This window comes from Crocodylus siamensis, chromosome 12, assembly GCF_052110815.1.
Source record: "Crocodylus siamensis isolate JL-2025a chromosome 12, ASM5211081v1, whole genome shotgun sequence".
Taxonomy (NCBI): Eukaryota; Metazoa; Chordata; order Crocodylia; family Crocodylidae; genus Crocodylus; species Crocodylus siamensis.
The window spans coordinates 20,483,800-20,505,230 of record NC_143406.1 but is presented as its reverse complement, the minus strand read 5'-3'; the positions used below and the strand labels follow the sequence as shown (position 1 = coordinate 20,505,230).

General features: G+C 49.0%; 1 protein-coding gene across 2 annotated transcripts in view; it reads right to left on the bottom strand.

The window, feature by feature from the left end:
* Window positions 1-21,431, bottom strand: part of PGAP6 (post-GPI attachment to proteins 6) — a 59,118-nt gene that overhangs the window by 33,877 nt on the left and 3,810 nt on the right. For both annotated transcript variants that reach the window (XM_090023273.1, XM_090023274.1), the window contains 4 exons: window positions 17,725-17,902; window positions 9,267-9,474; window positions 830-963; window positions 81-346 (listed from right to left, as the gene is read on the bottom strand). In XM_090023273.1, coding sequence (XP_089879399.1) covers window positions 81-346; window positions 830-963; window positions 9,267-9,474; window positions 17,725-17,902 — 786 coding nt within the window. The remainder of the gene's footprint in view (window positions 1-80; window positions 347-829; window positions 964-9,266; window positions 9,475-17,724; window positions 17,903-21,431) is intronic.

Genomic DNA, 21,431 nt, shown 5'->3' with positions numbered 1-21,431 from the left:
TGGCAAAAACCCAAGAAGGGCAGAGTAGACTAAAGTGTGCAGAAGCCCTTCCCTCTATGGCTGACAGAGGTGGGACACACCTGTGAAGGAGGCAATCATTTCTAAGAAGACACTGGTGTTGGTAGTGCTGAGACTCTCTGCCATGATCTGCAGCCACTTCTCCCATGGGGGTGAGTCAAGGATCAGGCTGCAGCCTACTCTTGCTGTGCAGTGGAGAGTTTTCTGGAAGGATTGTGGCAACGTGACTGAACCCAACATCACCCGCACAATGCATGCTGTTGTTCCATTCATCACACAAGTCAGCAGTTCAAATTGCATCCTGGCTGTGTATTGAGGGATGAAGATCCTGCAGAAAATAGGAGCTAGTTATACACTCCACACCATACCAACAAGCCCACGACACTAATGACCAGAAAGATTTGTTTCCCTAAAATGCAGACATAGGACCCCTCCATGGATCCAGAGGGGCTTCTAGCCTCAGCACAAGGGAACTCTGGTATGCACTGCTATAGTCCTGGCTAGGAATAGAAGTTTCTGAGAAATACCCCTGCAATTGTATTCCTAAGAGCATTAGAAAGGAGAGTGTCTTTCTCCTTCCATGAGGAGAACAGGCCTTCATGTGATACTCCCACCCCACAAACCCTATACCTCTGTTTCTGGGGAATTATTACAGAAGCAAAACTCATACTTTCTCTGAGGCACAGGACCCCTATTCATGGGCTAGCCCATGCTGGCAATAAGTATTCTATATCTGTACTAGGTAACTTTGATAAGAACTCAGATCCTCAAGCCTACAAGGGAATAGACCTGGGGCCATAAACAGACTCACTTGACATGTAGCGGCTGAACAGGCGAGACGATAGTTTGTTTCATAGGAGTGTCTGGTTCCAGAATAGGCATGTTGACGAGTCTCAGCACAAACATGTCTGGCTGGAATGTATAGGTGCATGGAATGGAGAAACCCTGTAGGCAGCAAAAATTCAGATCAGGAGCAGACACCATGAAGCACAATACAAAGACCATTTTGCAATGCGAGTTTGATCTTTGGTGGCCCATGGAGAGTGTAACTAAGGGCATAGACCGATGTTATGCTTAGAACATTCTAAATATACTTTAGGGCATCTGTAAACATGCTGGGAGTGGGGGGGGGCAGTCTCAGAAGCTGCTCTAATTAAAACACCCACAGCAGCTAGTGTATTGAGCATCCCACATTTCAAAATGGCAGTAGATGTGCTTTAACTAAAGCTTGTATGACAAGCTTTAGTTAAAGTGCCCCCACTGCCACTTTGAAATGTAGGGATGCTGAATATATGAGATGCTGCAGCATGCTAGAGCATTCTAATCAGAATGCTGTAGCAGACTTGATTAATCAGAATGTGTCGGAGCACATGTAAAAGTGCCTTTAAAGCCCAAGTCTGGAGGTACATAAAAATGGTTTAAACTTCTTGGAATGTTTCAAGAGCACAGGGGGAAAAAATCAAGTACTGGTTTGAGCCAGCCCTCGGTGAACTGATTCAATGTTAGGTGTGGACAGCGAGCATTCCGTGCCTAGTGTCTGGTCAGTCATCCATGGTGCCTGTACATGTGTCCAGAGGCTGCTCTGATGCACTGTAATTACAGCATGTCAGAGCAGAGGCAATTAGCATGCTCAAGCAGACTCAATTAATTAGCGTGTTCCAGCTAACTTCCACATCTTGTGTATCAGTGTCCCCATGCTTCAAAATGGTGGTGGGGGTGCTTTAACTAATGCTCATCTAACAAGCTTTAGATTATGGACCCCTGCCGCCATTTTGAAATCGCAGAGATGCTGATACACAAGACAGTGCTGGTGCTTTAAGTAAAGCAGCTCTTGGAACCATTTTAATTAAAGTACCCCTCCCACTCCTGGAACATATGTAAAAACATCCCCAGACATCCCAAACTGCACTGCTCCTCACTCCTGCCAAACTGATTCAAGGCAACAAGACTGCTCTGGAATAAATGCAGGATCCTACTGCCTAAAGATCTACTGCTTACAGAGACCACCTAAGGAGGAGGAGAGGGGGGCAAGACAGGACCTCCATATCAATTTCACTTCCCTGCTAGGGACCCACAATGGGGAACGCAGGCTCACCTAGTGCAGGAGGTGTGTGCTGGGGTGGGGGGTGTTACGTAGTTCCTAGTAAACACCTGGTAATTGTTGGGTGTGTAGGCGGGGGAAAGAGAGCCATTGCATAATGAGCACGTAATAAAAGAGAATGTTTGTCAATTCCATGCTCATTGTGGAGTGAACTTGTTAATTGTTCCTCACACTCTAATCTATGGGTGGTCAAAATACAGCCGGCAGGCTGGATCCAGCCTGACAACTGACTGGATCCAGCCCATGGCTGCCTAGGATGACCACCCACCCCTAATTGGGCGGGACAGTCCCAAAATAGGAACATCAAGTCCCAGCCCCAGGCTGAATGACTGAAGGACAGCATTTGTCCCATATTCTTAGTATCATGTGCAGAGATCCGTGTTTTCTGTTTGCCATTGAAAAATGCAGGAAATGGCAGGTTTCCCCTTGAAAGCTGGTGAAGTTTGGTGAGCTCTTGCAGAGTGGGGGGCAGGCTACTGACCCAGCATGCAGCAGCTCATCAAAACTCCATATGTGGCCCTTGGGACCAAATATTTGCTGACCCCTGTTCTAGTCTGCACTCTTGAAGCTAGCCCTGCCAGGCAGGTTCTACCCAATGAACAGGCACAGTTCCATGCCAACTGGTGACAGTACAAGGTACTTGAACAGCTTTCTAGGGGAAATCCTTTTAAAGATGCAGAATGAGGCAGAGTCTGGGAAGTCCCAAAACAGCTAGCACTGGGAATGAAGCAGAGGCCCCCAACCTTCTCCCCACAACATATTTGGTTACTCCCAGTCTGAGCACCACCACATACAGTTCAATTATGTACAAATAAGTACAGACATGGGCTGTCCAGGTGAGGCATACAGGGAAACTGAGGCATGGGCTGTGGTTTGGGTGGAGAATGGCAGCGGTAGCCCAGAAGCAGAGGGCAAGAAAGTCTTTCCTAATAACCTGGACAGGGGTTGGAAAAGCATGGGAATTCTTGGGAGGCTTCCTGGAGCACCCACCCCTCAAGGTACCATACACAGGGGGCCACAAAGTGCCACCAGCACCTGACAACCCCTGCTCCCAATCTGCTTCCCATCCCAAATGAACCTGAGATCCCACAACTGCAGGGTTTGCACCAGGAAGGTGAAACTGCCAAATGGAGTTCAGGAATTGAAAAGCTACAGGGTTTTTGTTTTGTTTTGGGTTTTTTTGGAGGGTGGGGGGAAGGAAAGGGAGAGGCAGAGCATCCAGCCTCCCCAGAACCATAAGCAGGGGATTATACAGACTGCTCGGCACTTGACTAGCCCTTCATTTATACCCTCTGCCCCAAATAAACCTGGGGCCTGACCCCCAGGTTACCTAGTAGGGAGGTGACATTGTTTTTTGTACGACCTACACTGGAAAGCATTTTGTCAAACAAACAAACAAGCTCTTGGGAGAACCTGGAGCAACCAGTCTCTCAGGCACCACAAGCAGAAGGCCACAGATTCACAGATGTTTAGGGCTGGATGGGATCTTGTGAGATCATCAGGTCCAGCCTCCCTGCTCTGGGCAGGAAAGAATGCTGGTATCAGATAACACTAGCAAGCTGTGCGTCAGTCTCTGTTTGAAGATCTCCAGGGTAGGTGCCTTGCACCACCCCCGCAGGGAATCTATTCCAGAGTCTGGTTACAAGAACCATAAAGAAGTTTTTCCTTATATCCAGTCTGAAATCTTCTAGGAGTTTATGACCATTTGCTCCTGGTTTTCCCTTGGGGCACTTTGGTGAACAGTTGTTTGCCTAGCCCCTGATACTCTGCCCTGACATATTTGCCCCTGATATAAACTGCCACCAAATCCCCCCAAACTCTTCTCTTTTCTAGGCTAAACAGTCCCATATCTGTCAGCCTTTCCTCGTAAGACTTGCTCTTCATGGCCTCAAATCATACAAGTGGCTCTTCTCTGGGCTCTCTCAAGCTTCTCCACATCCTTCTTGAAGCGTGGAGGCAGTACTCCAGCTGCAGTGTCACCAATGCCGAGTAAAGCAGGAAAATAACTTCCTTAGTTTTGCTTGAGATACATCAGTTGATGCATGCCAGCATACTGTTTACTCTGCTAACTGTAGCAGCACACTGACCATATTGATTTTATGGTCAATTATGACTCCCAGGTCCCTTTTGGCTGTGATCCTAGCTAGCATAGCACCACTGAGCCTGTAAGTTTGTTGTGGATTCTGCCTCCCCAGATGGAACATTTTACACTTCTCAGTGTTGAACAGCATTTGGTTCTGGTCCACCCATTTAAGTAATCTGTCTGGATCATCAACCTACCCTGAGGCATGGCCACACTCCCCCAAAGTCTAGTGGCATCGGCAAACTTTGCCAGTGTACTCTTCACCCCCACATCCAGATCACTGATGTATATTTTGAAAAGCACTGGTCCAAGTACCAAACCCCAGGGGCCACCTTCCTGGGTCCAATTCCACAGCCAGTTTCCCACCCATCTGACTGCTGAATTGTTGAGCCCATAGTCCTCTACTTTCACCTTGAGAGCCTCATGGGACACCAAGCCAAAGGCCTTCTTAAAGTCCAAGTAAATGACATCGACCTCATCTCTCTTATTTAGGTGGTGAGTTAATCCAGTTGTAGAAAGAGATGAGGTTACTCAGATGTAACCTACCTGCGACAAAGCCAGGCTGGCTGTCATTCAGAATTTTGCCTTCTACTAGCTTATCGCATATGGACTCCTTGAGCAATTTTTTTTTGAGAAATTTTTTTGAGGATTTTTCCTGGGATTGAGGTCAGGCTGATTGGCCTGTAGTTCCCTGGCTTTTGCCTCCTCCCCTTCTTGAAGATGGGCACAACACTGGCCCTCTTCCAGTCTTCTGGGACCTCTCCTGAGTACCACAAATTCTCAAAGAGGTTCACCAGTGGTCCTGCGATGACTTTGGCTAGTTCATTCAGCACTCCCAGATGGAGTTCATCTGGTCCTGCTGACTTATAAATATCCAGCCTCTCTAGCTGTTCTTTCACCAGCTCTACATTAACTGTTGGTAGGTGATCATCCCTAGTGTGACTATTCTGCATCATATTTGCATTTTGCAGGCTATTGCTCTTAGACTGGTGGAATACAGATACGAAGTACTCGTTCAGGACTTTAGTTTTCTCCTTGATGTTGGTGATCAGACGTCCGGATTCACTGAGCAGTGGTCCCACATTTCCACTGGTTTGCCACACAGTCGCCCTCAGCACCTGGAAATCCTTCCACCCTTCACAGTGCTTCTGCCTCAAATGAATCTGAGACTCTGACAAGAGGAATCCGTTTCTTGTGATGGGGTCCAAGCTGCTCCTCCACACACACAGCTCTGCACCTCCACTCAGCCACACAGATTTTGGTAAAGTATAACAGTGTTTTTTATTACATTCAATCTTTTTTAACTCAATTTTTTTTGAAAAAGGGAAGCAGAAAACCACAATTACAGGCAATAACACCTTATTTCATGGCCTCCATGACACCCTGGGCTGCCTTGAGATCCTTTTGAGGTGCTACAGAGTGCCACACAATGTTAGCATTCTTAGGGCATGTCTACACATGCATTTAAGCATGTCTGCTGGCTGACTTACTAGTCCTGGTGTCCCTGTGTTGCATGCACAAATATAGACTGGGGAAGGACTGACAAGACTGCAGTACTTCAGAAAAGGACCTTGGAGTTCACTACAATCTATATAAGAGCCAATGGTATGCTCTTGCTGCAAGAAAATTTTAAAAAATAAACCAACAGCAAACTGGATTGTATTAACAAGAGTATCATTTGCAAATTCTGGGAAGTGATTCTTCCACTGTATTTGGCACTGGTAAAGTCTCAGCTCAAACCCTGTGTCCAATTTGGGCTACTTCAAGAAAGATATAGACAGATTGGAAAGAGTCCAGCTGACTGATAAAAATGATTAGAGACCTGGGAAACCAGACTTATGAAGAAAGGCTGAAAGAATTAAGACTATTTAGACTTAAGAGAAGACTGAGGTAGGACGTGGTAACAGGTTTCGAATAGCAGACTATTCTCTGTGACTACAGAGGGCAGGACAAAGAAGCAAGAGTCTCAAATTGTCTTTGAATACCTGAGAGGCCATTATAAAGAGAATGAAAAGAGACTATTACCTATGGCCATAGGGAAACAAAATAGGAGCAACTGCCTCAAACTGGAAGAAAAGACACTTAGGTTGAAGATGAGGAAGGATTTCCTCACTGTAAGGGTTGTTAAGTAAAAGAACAAGCTACCTAGATAGGTTGTGGAATCTCCGTTCCTGAAAATTTTCAAGAGCGGGTTAGGCAGACACTTGACTGAGATGGCTTCATCAAGGATGGTCCTGCCTTCAGCAGGCAACTAGACTTGACTGTCCTGAGGTCCCTTCCAGCTCTACTTTCCTATGATCCTATTCCCCACTAAAACAACACTTAGTCCCTTTCATAAATCTGGGTGTGGACAGATACAATGTTTGAAATGTTTCAAGTGGCTTTTAAAAATTTCTCAAACATTTCAAAAGGCTAGTGTACAGATGTGTAGGTGCAATAAAATGTTGCCAAAGGTGATAAAAAACATACCTGAACAGAGCAGGTGCCATTTTGTACCATTCTGTTCCAACTGATTTCTGTAAGGTGGGTGGGTCCTCCAGCATCCTATAATGCAGTGGTTTCAACCCCCAGTGTCTCTGAACACTGGCTGCTCTGTATCACTCCCAACATAACTCCAAGTACTGTCGGTGCTCAGGGCATCACTGGAACCAGGAAACCCTGTGCTCCCCTGCAAAGCTGGGAGATTCTGCAATTGGGGAATGTGTGTGGTAAGTGGAGGAAAGCTGCAACCCTGGGAAGAGAGGGGCTACAGAGCTGCAGTGGCTATCTGCTCTGCTCCCCTACCCTATGAGGAGAGGGGACAGCACAGCTGCAGGTCACTGTAGCCCTGTTGTGTCTGTCCCCTGCTCAAGGGGAGCACACCATGGCATGCAGACATCAGAAGGTTACTTTAGATCTTCAATATGAATGAAACTTCTTCTAATTACCATCTTAAATTTATTCATGCTATGTTTATATACATTTGTCCTTTGATGACAGTGGCCTTAGACTTAGTTCAGACACCAGGCTACAGGCCAGATCTGGCCTGCAACACCTTATCATCCAGCCTGCAGGACTTCCTACAGGTCTGGAAATTTGGCAGTTGGGGAGAAGTGTCCCCCTGCTGCCAAATATATGGCCTCATATGGAACCCCAGGCCCTGTGTACTGGATCAGAGGCCCAATCCTACCGCACAGGGCTGAACACAGGCAGTGCCAGGCCCTGATCCTGCTGTGGGGAGCTAGGAACAACACCAGGCCCTCAGGGCCCAGTACTGGTGCTTGGGAGTAGGAGGGGCCAGTACCAGACTCTTGGGGACCAATCCCAGTATATAGAGGTGGGAAGGGGTGGTGACAGGCTTCCAGGGCCCAATCTGGGTGTTCTGAGATGCTGCCATCCCCCTGGGGCCTAATACTAGCATCCAGAGATGGGAAGGAGCTGTACCAGGCACCATTGCCTGACGCTGATGTGTGGGGCTCGATCTGGCCCATGGACTGGCCCCACGTTACTCATTTTGACCAGGGTCAAAGCTTGCGCACCACTACCTTAAACAGTTCCTTTCACTCCCTGATGGTAACAGGGACATTCATTTTCCCCTGTCATACAGTTATGTTATGTTAAGCAAACCAACCTCTTCTAGTTTCTGCTTGTAAAATAGGCCCTACATCCTTGACACCCTCCTTTGTATCTGTTCCAGTTTTAGTTTATTTTTCTGAACAAGAGTGACCAGAAGGGTACAACTTACTCCAGATGAGAACTCACCATGGCCTTATATAGCAGCACTAATTTTTTTAGTGACACTCTACCACTACCAATTATCTTGTCAGTGACACTAACAATTTCTAATAAAAATATCTAACTTAACACATGCTAAAATATATTTGCTTTTTACAACTGCATCAGACTGTTGGCTTGCAGTGACCCTGTGATCAATTAGTATACCCAAGTATTCTCCTCCTTAGTCATATACATCTGAGGAGCTTCCATATTATGGCAGATGTTTTTATTACTTACTAAGTGCACAACCTTCATTTGTAATACTGAATTTCATCCCATTTCTGTTACTCTAGTTCTCAAGGTCATTCAGTTCACCCTGTACAACATCCTAATCCTCCTCTGAATTGTCAATGTAACCCAACTTCATTACTTTAATGAGTTTCACTAACATATTTCTACTTTCCATACCAATGCCATTAATGACAATATTTAAGGATACGAGTCCAAAGACTGATCCTTGGAGGAAACTTCCATCAGCAACCTCCTTCTAGCCTGAAACTTTCTCTTTCCCAAATCACAATTCTTCTATTAATCCCTATCTTCTCCATTTTAGATAGTAATTTGCCTATAGCACTGTAACAAATGCTTTCCTGAAGGCCATATTATATCCACCTGAATTCCCTTCTTTCTAGACCAGGGGTGCTCAATCTCTGGCCCATGGGCTAAATCCAGCCCACAGTGCCATGTCATCCTGCAGCGCTCCCCATGGGTGGCGCTGCTCCCCTGCTGCCAAATATCCATGGGGAACCGCATGAGCTGGGCAGGGGTGGCATCAGGCCCCAAGGACCAATCCCAGTGTGGGGGGACAGGGAGAGGCCAGTGATGGGCCACCAGGACCCAATCCTGGCACACAGGGGGCAGGAGGAGACAGTGCCAGGCCCCAATCCTGGTATGCAGGGCAGGGAGAGTGTGGTGCTATGCCCCAAGGCCCATTCCAACCTGCAGACAGGCCCTGTGCCACTCATCTGGCCCATGGGGCCAAAAGGGCACCACTGTTCTAAACTATCTGTTATCTCAGCAAACAGTATGGACAAACATGCAGCTGCAGCAGATTCAAAAGGGGAAGGGAGCTCAGCACTGCTCAGCAGCTGTTACTCATTATCTGTTAGCTGTGCATGAGTTAAACTGCCCCAACTTTGACCTTGTTATTCCATGACCAGCCTCAAGGGTAGTGCAAGACAAACCATCAGCAAAATGTTAACAGCTTTCTCCATCACAAAACAACCAAGGGCTTGTTCCTCACCCAAACCCTGGGCATAAGGTGCAAGAGGGGCAGATCCTGCAGAAGGGAGCCTAGATAGCCATTACCTTCACTTTGATCTTGCCTTCAGTCTCAGGCAGGTGTGCAACAATGAACCAGTCTCCAGCAGCTGGGGTAGTGATATTCACAAAGGTGCTGTTCTGCGTAGTGACATTCAACGCTATGGTTTGGTTGTATGAAGGATGGACAGTCATGTTAGCAGGAAACTGAGTATGCAGTGGGTTGATAATGGGAGGGGCTCCATAGCGGAAGTAGCTGCAAGAAAAAACAGAGAAGGCTGCAGGTAAAAGGTTACAACTTCACTCTAACACAGCATGAGTATTGGAAAAAAAATCCAGGTTGGACAGGTTTAACCAGAGAAGCATACTGGAGACAACAACCTGCTTCTGAGATGATGGAACCATCACTACAATTCCAGCATGGGTAGAACTGGACTCCAGAGGTTACCATTGCCCACCACACTCTTGATCCACTAGCAAACCCTTGTGGGAAAGGGGAAGTAGGAAATTCTTAATGACCAGGAAAATAATTAAAGCAGCAATTGTGCAGGAGAGACCTACACAAAAGCACAATTACTTTCCTCTCTAGACACCATGGAGCCTGAGGAAGTGCAAACAAGCAGCTCAGTCAGTGGAGAGCAAACATAGTAAGCGTCACGGTGTAAGGTCCCTAGAGACAACCATGATACCCCTAGGGCCCTGTGACCATGCCAGCTTCGCCTTGCAGGCGCCTTCAAATCCTGCCTGCCACGTCTTGATGGTTAAGATAATAGATAAGGAAGCTGCCCTCAAGTTGCTCCACAGTCATGGTCCTGGTGGACCCTATTAAACCCTGTGAGTTCTTAGAGCCCTTGCTGGGTCCAGCTCTAAGTAAATACCTCGTGGGACACCCCAAGATGCGTAGCTCCAAAACCACCCCTTTACCACACCCCATGTCTTGCAGATGGTACTCAAATGTTGTCCCTTGAAGGACTTAGGCTAGCTTGGCCTCCTGCCATCACTGAGCCCTTGGCCTCCATCAGTGTGCCCTCTCTGGTGCTGGGCTTTCTCTGGCCCTGTCTGCACACCCACTCTGGCACTGGGCTCTCCACAGTGTAGTGTGCCCCAATGAGGTCTCTTCCTCTCCAATGGCCTCAGCCTGGTCCACTGGCTTAAACAAACAGAAATATAAGCCCTGGGCTATAACCTAACAATAACAATGACACCAGAAGCCACATTCTGCACCTTTAAAAGGGCCAGTTTCTGCCTCAGCAATATGTACCTCCTATCTCCAGGTACTTTAGATGCTCCTAGAGCCCATTAGTCTTATTTCAGCAGCAGAACAGGCAACCAATCCTCTCCATGGAACTTTTCTGCATGAACTCCTTCCCCCATGACTGCTGCCAGAGCACTAATTACCTCCAGTCCCAGCCCTGAGGCCTTTATGTGCCCAGGGCCCTGCCTTCTTCCAGTCAGCTGACCAGGTACAGGTGCCAACTAATTCCCTCATTAGCCTGCTGCCACAGCAGCCTGCACCTGTGGGGTAGTTCTGCCTGGCTCTTAGGGCCCTGTCTCTAGGCAGTTTCTGCCCTGAAAAGAGCAGGCGCATCTTAGTGCTCTGTGACAGTAAGTACTGAGCAGGATTCTCAAGGGTAGGTCTTAACACAGTGGCAACTGATAAAACATAAGAAATCACACAAAAAGTTAGGGATTGCCAGAGTGGTTCAAGCCTGCAAATTATTTAGTCTGGCATCCAGTCTCTGATACTAGTTGTTATTAGATCCTTCAGAGGAAGACACAAAACAGCCTGTAGAAGGCAGATACCAGATAATCTGTCCCCGTACAGTTTCATTCTACGCATAACAGAGGGAGGTCTGAGCAATAAAGTGAGAGGCTTATTGTGATGGAAGGGACAATAGCTCCACGTATACTTGTTATCTAGCACAGAGCCCAACCCCTCCTTCCATCTTATTGTTTTTAGCCTCAGCAAAACTATGGCAATTATATTATGCAAAAAAAGAGCATTTCTTTTGATCAATGTTGAATTTGCCACCTTCTAAAAGTAGCGTTGGAGTGTTATAACTGTGGTAGTCCTGGAAATTTATGAGAGGTGAGGATATTGGGGCTATCTTTAACTGGACCAACTGTATGGTTGCGCAAGCTGTTGGACAAGCTTCTGGGCATCAAGTGCCTTTCCTCAGATCCAAGACTCCCCGTTACCCTTTAATGCAGGGGTGGGAAAAAGACAGGCCGCAGGCCAGATTCAACTCACCAGACAATAACACTTGCCCTACAGGCAGGTGGCCACCAATTCATTGTAAATGACCCAGCCCATGCTGTCCCTGCTGCACTCTGCATGGGGCTGCGCCCGCCCAGTAGGGCTGTGCAAACCAGGCACTATTCTGTTTCAATGGGACACTGTTTTGTTTTGAGTTTTGTTTTGAAATTGCTGCCCCGTTTCATTTTGTCAAAACTGTTTTGCAGTTTCTATGCTGTTTTGCCCATAGGCTATAATGGGGAATCATGAAACTGCCTATAACTTTGTTGTTTCATGCCTGATTCAAATGACAAGAGCAGGGAGGGGAGCCCCTACTGAGGCCACAAAGCTTGCCAGGTTTCAAGGAGATAGGTGCAGGGGGTTCTGGGAAACTGCACTTCAGGCTGCTGACAACCAAAACTCATGACATGGGTGACACTGTGCGTCTGTGTGTGTGTTAAGGTGTGCCCTCACTGGCACTGGGGTCTCTACACAACACAGTAGTGTGCCCCAATGAGGTCTCCTCCCCTGCAGCCTCATCCTGGTCCACCACTTTAAATAACAACAGGTAATAACTTAGTAAGCAGCACAGTAGTACCAGCAGCATCTTAGGCAGCCAAACTGTCACAGACTAGAGCCTTTCTTTCCCTTCCTACCAGAGCTTCTTCTCCAGCAGCTGCCAGAGGGCTTAGATGTGCCAAGCCTATGAACTTCACTCCATCGGCCACCTAGGAACAGAAACTCATGAACTCAATATAGATATTGGAATTCTGACATACTACGACCTGCTGGACATCTGACTCCCCAGGTACCTCTCCGCTGCTACATCCCCCTTCACCCCGCCCACCCCAGCCTGTCCCTCACCCCGACACCTCCATTTCCATTTTCACTGACTGGCTTTCTTACCCGCATTGCATGCCAGCTTCTGGCTTCTTCACTATTCCTTCCATCCAGAAACAGCACACACACCCCACAACTGCAGGTGCTTCCTCAGCCTGACAAAGGCTTTTTCAACCCAAAAGCTGGCCTCCCAGGCAGCTAAGCTGAGCTCACCTGGAGCCTCACAACTCCACTACAACTAGCAAGCCTCAAGCCTGTCAAAGACATGACAGGTCTGGGCTTTCCCCAGCCAGGACTGTGTGCATGCTTGTGAGGACTGGAGGTTATGGCACCTTCTACCTGACTTTCACCAGGGTGATCCTCAGTCCTGGCATTTCCTGGGGCTGCTGTGCTACCAACAGTTCCACCAGGCCTCCCTGACCCTGGCAGAGTACAGTTTTAGCGGTCATGGCCAGGACCTCGGGCCTCCTTCTTCCCCGTAGCCTCAGTCCCTACCTCCAAATTTGTCCTGGCACAGAAGCCAAGAAGAGACATGTTCTTCCCCTGCTGGCTGGTGATGTCCCCTCCAGCTCTGAGAGAGGGGCGTTCAAAAATTGAAAAAAATAGGTGCAGATGGAATGAGGAGGGTGGCATTCACTCCATCTGCACCTGGAGCTTGCAGAACCCCAGCAGCAGGAGGTTCACCATCAGGAACACCAGCTGCTCCACCAAACCAGGATCCAAGCAGGTGCAGTGGGGCGTAACTACATCCCTAGCAATGCTGAACTCACTCTCGCTCAGAACAGTGGTTGGTGGACAGGACAGGTATTTGCAGGCAACTGTGGCCAGATCCAGCCACATCTGGCTGCAGCTTGCCCAGTAGGTCAAAGGGTCACACAGCAGTGGCTCCACATTCTTGGCAAAATAGGCAGCCACCAAGGACTCAGCACTACCTGCCTGGTGATGGGGTTTGGTGCCTCTGGACTCTAGCAAGGAAGCCATGCCCTTGGCCCACATTAGCAGCACCTGTGGCAAAGGAGGAGACTGGCTGGTGGATGGTGTGCTACCATGGGACAGTGGATTCCCCCTCTTCCACGTCCCCCTGCCTCCACCATTCTGCCTCCCTGACTCTTCACTAGCACCTCTGCTCACTGTCTTAGGCTTTGGCTGCTGCATACACTGCCCTTCATCCTCAGGTCACAGATGGTGGCCAGCACGTGGACTGTACTGGACTGCAAGGAATCAAGCCATTTCCTGATGCCCTCCTTCAGCCGTCTCACTAGTGCTCGGACATCTGGTGACAGCGGTTTGCCCCAGCCAGGAATGCTGATCCCCTGGAAGCTCTCCATTTGGCTCTGAAGTTCCCTCACTATAGGGATCACCTGGCTAAGAAGGACAATCGCCAGCGCTGAGGGTCTTTGTGGCCTTGAGGAAGAGCTTGGGGACCACCAAGGTCTGGGAGATGGTATCCCACTCAGCTCTGTTAAGGGGGCCACTGATCCCAATCTCCCTGAGTGAAGCCACCTCATGAATGGCCTTCTGTTGTTCCACCAGCATCTCCAGCATCCTGTATGTGGAGTTCCACCGAGTCTCCACATCCTGCGTGATTTTGTGTTGTGGGATGTACAGCTCTGTTTGTTTGTCTTGCAGCATCTTGCCCACCTTGATGTTCCAGTGGAAGCAGCCTGCCACCGTCTTGCATTCGGAAATGAGCTGCTAGTGGTGCTGGCACCAGCACCGGCAGCCCTGTCCCCTTCCAAGATGTCCCTGATAATGAAGTGGAAATTCTGTGCCACACAGCACATGCCAATGAAGTTGGCATCACGGACCGCCTTGACTATATTGGCCTCATTGTTGGCGACCATGAACCTGTGGGTGAGCTCACCCCACCAAATGAGCCACCCCTGCACCAAGTGTTTCACGGCCCCCAAGATCTTGGTTGCCACATGGCACTCATCCATCACCTCAGCATGAAGGAGAGCACACCAACGGCCTGACTGGTCACACTAGTGCCCTGTGAGGGAAAGGTAGGCATGATCTCCACCCCGGCTGCTCCAGATGTCCGAAGTGAAGTGTAAGGCCACCTGCAGACCTGCCTTACACAGTTCCTCCCTCAAGTACTCTTTGCATGCCTCATACAAGGAGGGCACCCACTATCCTGCTTGGTACAATGGGGCCACCAGCGCCATGAGCCACCTGAACTCTGGCCACTCAGCTAAGGAACTAAGGAGAAGGGCCAGACATCCACAGCAAGCATCTCCCCAATGCTTTGGGTGATACTGCTGACACTTGCAACGTACCCTGGTTTCTGTCCGCCTTTCCCCTGCTGTACCAGGATGGCCTGCCTCTAAATGCGGGGACAGGGGTTTTGGAGAAGGGGGGGACTTCTCTTTGGCCATGCTCTCACTGGTGGCAGACTGGGGCAGAACAATGGCAACGGGGTGGTGCCTGCAGAGATAAATCAGCATCCCTGTGATGCTCATATGTTTTGTTCCCTTGCTCCAGCCGGTTTTGGCTCAGCAGTGCAAGCAGATAACATACATGGGACCATGTGCCACCTCAGAATTATTCCAGACCACCCTACCTGCTCGCTTTTGGGGTGAAGGTGCATGTGCGGATGCTGCCTTTTCCCCCTCCTCAGCAGGCAGAGGCACAACAACAGAAGGCACGGACATACCTGAGCCACTTGCCTCCACAACCTCTACCTCAACCTCCTCTGAAGTGCCTTCTGGGGAAGGAGACCTGGCTCTAGGTGAAACTTGAGGGGTGTGGAACACAAACTGAGATGATTCCCCCTCCTTCCCCAGAATTTCCCTTGCTATGGCACTCAGATCCAGATCCCAAGATCCTCTGGCACTGGAAGGCTCAGCATGGGAAGTGAAATGGGGGTGGATGAGACTCTTCATGCTGGTGCTGATACCACTGCTTGTTGTCAGGGTGGTGGTGAGGAGGGTTATGGCTGGTGCTCTTGGAGCTTTGATAGAGCCAGCAGCTTTGCCCACTCACTGGCACTATGTGCAGCTCCTGGAACTCTACCAGAAGTGGTGGGGCAGGAGCCACACATGACAGAACTAGGGCCACTTTGGCCCTGCTCCCTTGTGGAGTCCTGGGAGTTGCACATGGTGGCAGAGAGCAAGGCCAGGCCACCAGCTCCATCGTGCAGGGCTCTCTCCTCATAGTGTATGGCTCTTGCTGGGTCCCAGGAGCTGCACGAGCTGTAGAGAATGCCATGCGATAAAGCCGGGCTGGCCTGGCCCTGCTGCCACCTGCAGCTCCTGAAAGTGGCTGAAGTCACATGCCACTGGGGGGCTCCACCTACACAGGCTTTGAGCACCCTGTGGATCCACCACCTGGTGCTGCCAGCACTGTGGTGGCTGTGTACCATTTGGTGGGGGGGGAAAGGGGAAGGCCTCCACATGGACACCCACACCTCCCACAAACCCCATATCCACACCGCCCACCCTAGACCCACACTTCCCCATACCCTCCCACAAACCCCACAGCCACCCACACACTGCACCCCACCCACATGCCCCCACACATCCAAATATACAAGAGTAACTTTATTTGGAGCTATTATGCCGGCACTTCTCTATACACTGTACAAACGCATGTAAATCAGGGCAAAAATACATTTTTTAATCAAATTAAAATATGTTATAGTAGATGTTTGATTTTTAGTGTTAAGAATTAATTTTGGATGAGAAAGCAGCCTTGAGAAGAACAAACAAACAATCTACAAGAAGATAAGGAGCAAAGCAGAGACACTGTCTCCCCCGTCTCAGGATGTTGTAAATCAGACTAACTCCTTACCATCCTTCTTTCCATCTGCATATCTAAGCCATGAGGTATGGCTAGAGCCAGCTCAACAGCAACAAGGTGACTGGCTAAGTACATTGTTAGAGGCACTGCAACAATGTCTGCCTAAACTAAGTATAAAAGGACAGTGAAGACTGGGCCCCAACGACGCTGTATGTCATCCACATCAGCTTGGGTGAAAACTACTGGAGTCCCTCCCATAAACTCATCATGTCAAAAGGTGTGCATGTGTGCGCGCGCGAGTATGAATGATTTTAGATAGAGCATTGTTTTTCCCCCCTTGATCTATGTGCGTCACTCAATAAAGACCTTGGTTGCTGAACCCATGCATTGGTCTTTTAGTATATGATTTGGTTTTTTTCTGATCCTAAGACGACAAACTCTCCCCCCCTCACAAGGAGTACTTTGGGGGGCAAGGGGAAGAACTTCAAGTTGCAAAGCTCAGGGGTGGGGCAGGACACCCGGTCCCAAAATGGTGACCAGGGGGCAGGGCACCTGTCAAGGGACGGAGCTACTTTTTTGGCCCTTGACAGCTCACCAAAACTCATTAACTGGCCCTCCAGTCAAAATAATTGTCCACCCCTACTTTAAATGACATTGCTTGGGTATGTCTACACGAGATGTTTAATGAACAGTATGCTAATTAGCTATGCATTAAACATCTCAACATCTACATGTGCATCCCTATTAGGCTGAAGTAAACTAATTTACTACACAGCAGCACATGTGTAGATGCTGCCCTGGCTGGCTGGGGCATGAGGGTGCTTCAGTGTAGAGGCTGCCTGCTGGCTAGCTCTGTACTGAAGCATCCTTGCGCCCCAGCCAGCCTATCTGCAGCATGAGCTGGTGGGGAGCCACCCCGGACTGTCAGGCTGACCTCCAGGTCCCCCTGTCAGCCAGAGCTGCTCTGCTCAAGCTCAACATGCTGCATTCCCGAGTACACATTCAAACAGCAATAAACTCTAAAATGTATTGCTCCCAGGCACACATTCCAACAGTACACCCAGGAGCAATAAATTCTGGAGTTCACTGCTTCACATTAATTGCACATGTAAACACTCCCCTTGCCTATTTCTTCTTGTCTTGTTAAAAGAGGAGGAAAAAAGCTCCAAATCCCCCCACTCATTTTTTATGTTTACCACGTGTCTTTATATTCATCTCCTTCCTGAGGTACCACATTCAATCTGTCCTGTCACTCAAAAAAGAATTTGTCTAGGCCTTCAATCACTGTTTCCATTCTCCAAGTTCCCTTGAGATGCTATGCAGGGTAACTGGCACTACACAAAGTAGTCAGCCTTACCCACAGGCCTGAGGTACTTGCAGACAAAAGGAGGGCGGGAAGCACTGTCACTTTGGGACAGTGGGGCAGCAGCCTTCACTGTGTAGTGCTCAGGTAGTCTTATGTCACTTTCATCTTGATATTAGAGCCAATACTCAATGCCCAAGACTCTCTGGTAAGGAGCAAATTAGAAATGTGTTTCTAATATGTTTAAAAATTATCTACTTTAAGTTTTTTTAAAGTTACACCCATGCAACATTAAGAGTCAGGAGGTCAGGAAAGATCAGTTCACGTTCCCATAGAACAGCATCATAACTGGGCCCTGCTGCCCACAGATACCAAGTCATACATACATAGTGATTTCTGTGTTGCTGCACTCAGGTTCATTCCCTTTGGATGCCTGAAGAAGCCAGCGCAGCAGAACAGTGTCCTCTGGCACATGAAATTGGAAGAGCTTGGCATTCCCATACCAGCTGTAGAAGGACAGCTTCTGAGCACTCTGGGAGAAATACTCAGAGCTGTAGAGCAGGTCTGGAAGAGTGAGAGCAGAGTTAGCAGGTTAGGGGCCACACAGGCAGCATCCAGCAAGGATAATCCTATTCATACCAAAAATTATGTGGAGGCACTTTGATGTCACTGGAAAGGAGCCCTTGCTTCACCTAATTCTCAGCCCTGACGCAAGCAACTTAATAAAGGGATGCTGTAGCCCTGTTTGTCAGGCAGCACATCAGCAAAGAGCAGCACAGTCACCTACCTTCCTATTCAGAGCCAAATCTTCCGGAGGCTATACCTAAGGATAAGTAGTAGGCTGGCTTAATCTGGTCTTGCAGAGTGAGTTCAAGGTTCAGGAACTTGATGACCTAAGGGTCACAGGGGAAGGGGATAGACTATGGACAGAGCCTAGAGCAGGGGAGGGCATTTATTTCAGGCAGAGGGCTGCATACTGGGTTTTGGAAAGCCATTGAGGGCCGCATGACAGGTAGCCAGAGGCAGATAAATATTAATTTTCTAAATTTTTTAGGGGCCCCGCAGGCCGGATAGAATGGCCTGGCAGCCTACATTTGGCCTGTGGGCCACATTTTGCCCACCCCTGGCCTAGCATATACTAGCATCTCCCACCAAGTTCAGCTGGAGTCTTGCAAGCTAGGTGTTCAGCCCCCTCGCTCAGGAAGTGAGCAGGCAAGCTTCTTTGGGTAGATGCGATATCTTTTATTAGACCAACTTAGTTGGAAAAAAACATTCTTAGAAAAGATGAGGACACTTATCATTGATGGGGTTCAGCTTTCCCTTATCACTTAGGTTTGCAGCTTTGGAATAACCTTGGATCCTTTGCTGCACCAGCACTTCAAGTGACAGCTGTGGCTAAGAGTACCTTTCAGTGACTTCATATAGGAAGGCTGTGACCCTTTCTGGTTCAGATCTGGCCACCATTGTAACCTCAGGCCTAGATTACTGCAATGCACTATGCATGGGACTGCCTGGAAACTGTAGCTAGTGCAAAACACAGCAGCTGTCCATCTGCAGCCTCAAACAAGGGGCCTTGGCCTGACAGCACCACAGCTCATCTTAGCCTGCCACCTTATGGCTAGCTACCCAAGCTGGGTAAAGCTGATGTGAAGCCTCCAGTAGGATCTAACCCTCCATCCAATCCCAGTCACCAGATTAGCCCTGTTGGGGGTCATCTGACCTTTCATTTACCCCATATAAACCCCTGACCCAAAAGAGGAAGTATCTGAACAAGAGGGCTTGGATTGATCTGAAACTACTTTGCTGGCCATTCTGGCTTCCTACCTTGGCTTGTTCCTAGATCCTACTTTTTGGATTGCTCTCCTGGCTTCCTGACCTGGCTTTTCGCTGGATTCTCCTCACTCCTCCTGACCCCAAATGGTACCACAGTCCCCACATAGTCCTAGATGTGGGTGCCTGTGACCTGGTGTGACAGCAACCTACTGGCTTCCAGTAGCTTTCTAGGTACAATTCAAGGTGCTGATTTAGATCTAAGGTCCTAAATGGGTGCAACTAGATGAATGTGCAAGTGCAGTTTGCGGTGCTGCAGACCCATCTGCCACACATGCAGACTCATCTGCCGCACCGCTAATTTGTAGTGCAGTGGGAGATCCCAGTATCAAAAAACCCATGACAGAAAAAAGTGGGGTGGCACATGTAGTGGCAGTATGCACCGCCTGAAACTGGAGCCTAGCCAGCCAGAGCCATGATCCAGCTGCCGGCCAGGCTCCACACACCCGGATCTCTGCTGAGGGCAGCCTAGGTGCTGGCCCCAGCCTCCTCTATCCCACTCAGACAACATCAGGGGTCGAGGGGCAGGGAGGGATTTGATAATACTCTGTTCTCTGTGACTGCAGGTCACAGAACAAGAAATAACAGGAATTTAGGTTGGATATTAGGAAGAACTTTCACTATGAACATTGGAACAAATTAGCTGGAGTAGCTGTGGAATCTTCATCTTTTGAAAGTTTTTAAGAGCAAATTAGATAAATACTTGTCTAGGAACGGCTCGGGCAAGGATGAACCGACCTGAAGCAGGGGACTGAACTAGATACGACCTCCTGGCAACCCTTCTAGCTCAATTTTTCTATGGTTCTACTACATCAAATTTTAAATACAATAAAAATTAAGCTAGCGCAACCAGAACATAGACAAAGCCCACCTGTCAAGGGCTTCATGTTAAGATGACTATTACAGTAATACTGTAGATCCTGGGGTGGGGAGCACTTAGGTGTGCCACGTACTCTACAGATACAAGATAAACCAATCTTTGCCCTGAAGTGCCCACAGTTTTGGTTAATGATAAGATGCAACAGGTGAATGAAGCCAGAAGCAGAGAGGGAATGGTGGTTGGGTGGAGATTGACTAGAGTGACCATATTGTTTTTTAAGGAAATCTGAGACACTGTTCCCCCCTCTTCCCCCCATCATGCCCCTCTACCACCCCGCTACTGGCCAGCTCAGGGGGAGGATCTCTGCCCGTGGGGAAATGGGGTAAACAAGGTCAGGGTCAGGAAAGAAGTGACTGGGGCTTGCTTTGCTAGGCACAAGATCAGGAGCAGAAGGCTGCACCTCAGCAGGCAGAAAGTTGACCTTTTCAGTGGGAAGTATGAGTTTGGTGTATATACGTCTGTCTCTGCATTTGCAGCTGCTCCAAAACCAGGTTGCTGTATAGTACATGGCGCAATCCATGCACATCAGTTGCTTGACCATCATGTCAGTGAGAGGCTGAACCTAGGCAGCCTGTTCTTGCCTCCCTCTGACCCCCCGCTATAGTGCCCCCACCCGAACCCAGCTCCCCCTTTGGTTTCTTTCCATGTCTATTTCCTCATGCCCCCATTCACTCTTCTCCTCCCTCACCTCCTCTCTCCTCCTATCAGTCCTCCTCCCTGTTTCCCTGCTCCCCAGATCTCCCCACCTCTCCAGCTTGTCTTCTCCACACCCCCCACCACCTACCACAACACACACACACAGCGGGACAGAGCCAGTCGCAGCACAAAGTCTGGAGCTCAAAGCCCGGACCTCAAAGCCCAGAGCCACCACCTCAAATATGGGTCCCAGCATCTGGGGGGGCTGGAAGATAGGGAAGGAACGCATCTCCCCTCAGGGCAGGGGTCCGAGCTGCCCTGCCTCCTTCCGCTTCCCCTCCCAATGAAGCCCCACAATGGCAGCTGCTTCCTCGCTCTGACTTTGCTGGACTGTGAATGGGTGCACATGAGCTGAATGGGGATACATGAGCTGCCCACACTGCTCTCCCCCAGCTGCAACCCAACTGATCCCCACCCCAGAAGGAAGAGTGGTGCTCAGCCCAGCAGCCCCCTCCCCACCTCCAGCCTGTTTCTCAGGAGGAGCTGGGCTGGGCAGTGCTAGGGGGGTTGCTCCAATCCAGGACTTTTGTTTGAATTTTCACTAACTAACCAGGATAGCCTATGAAATCTGGGACTGTCCTGGCCAAACTGGATATATGGTCACCCTAAGATTGAGATAACTGAAATAAAAGCATGTTTTCATGTAGTCTAGCTTTATGTACAGTCCAGCTCAGAATCTGCCTAGCT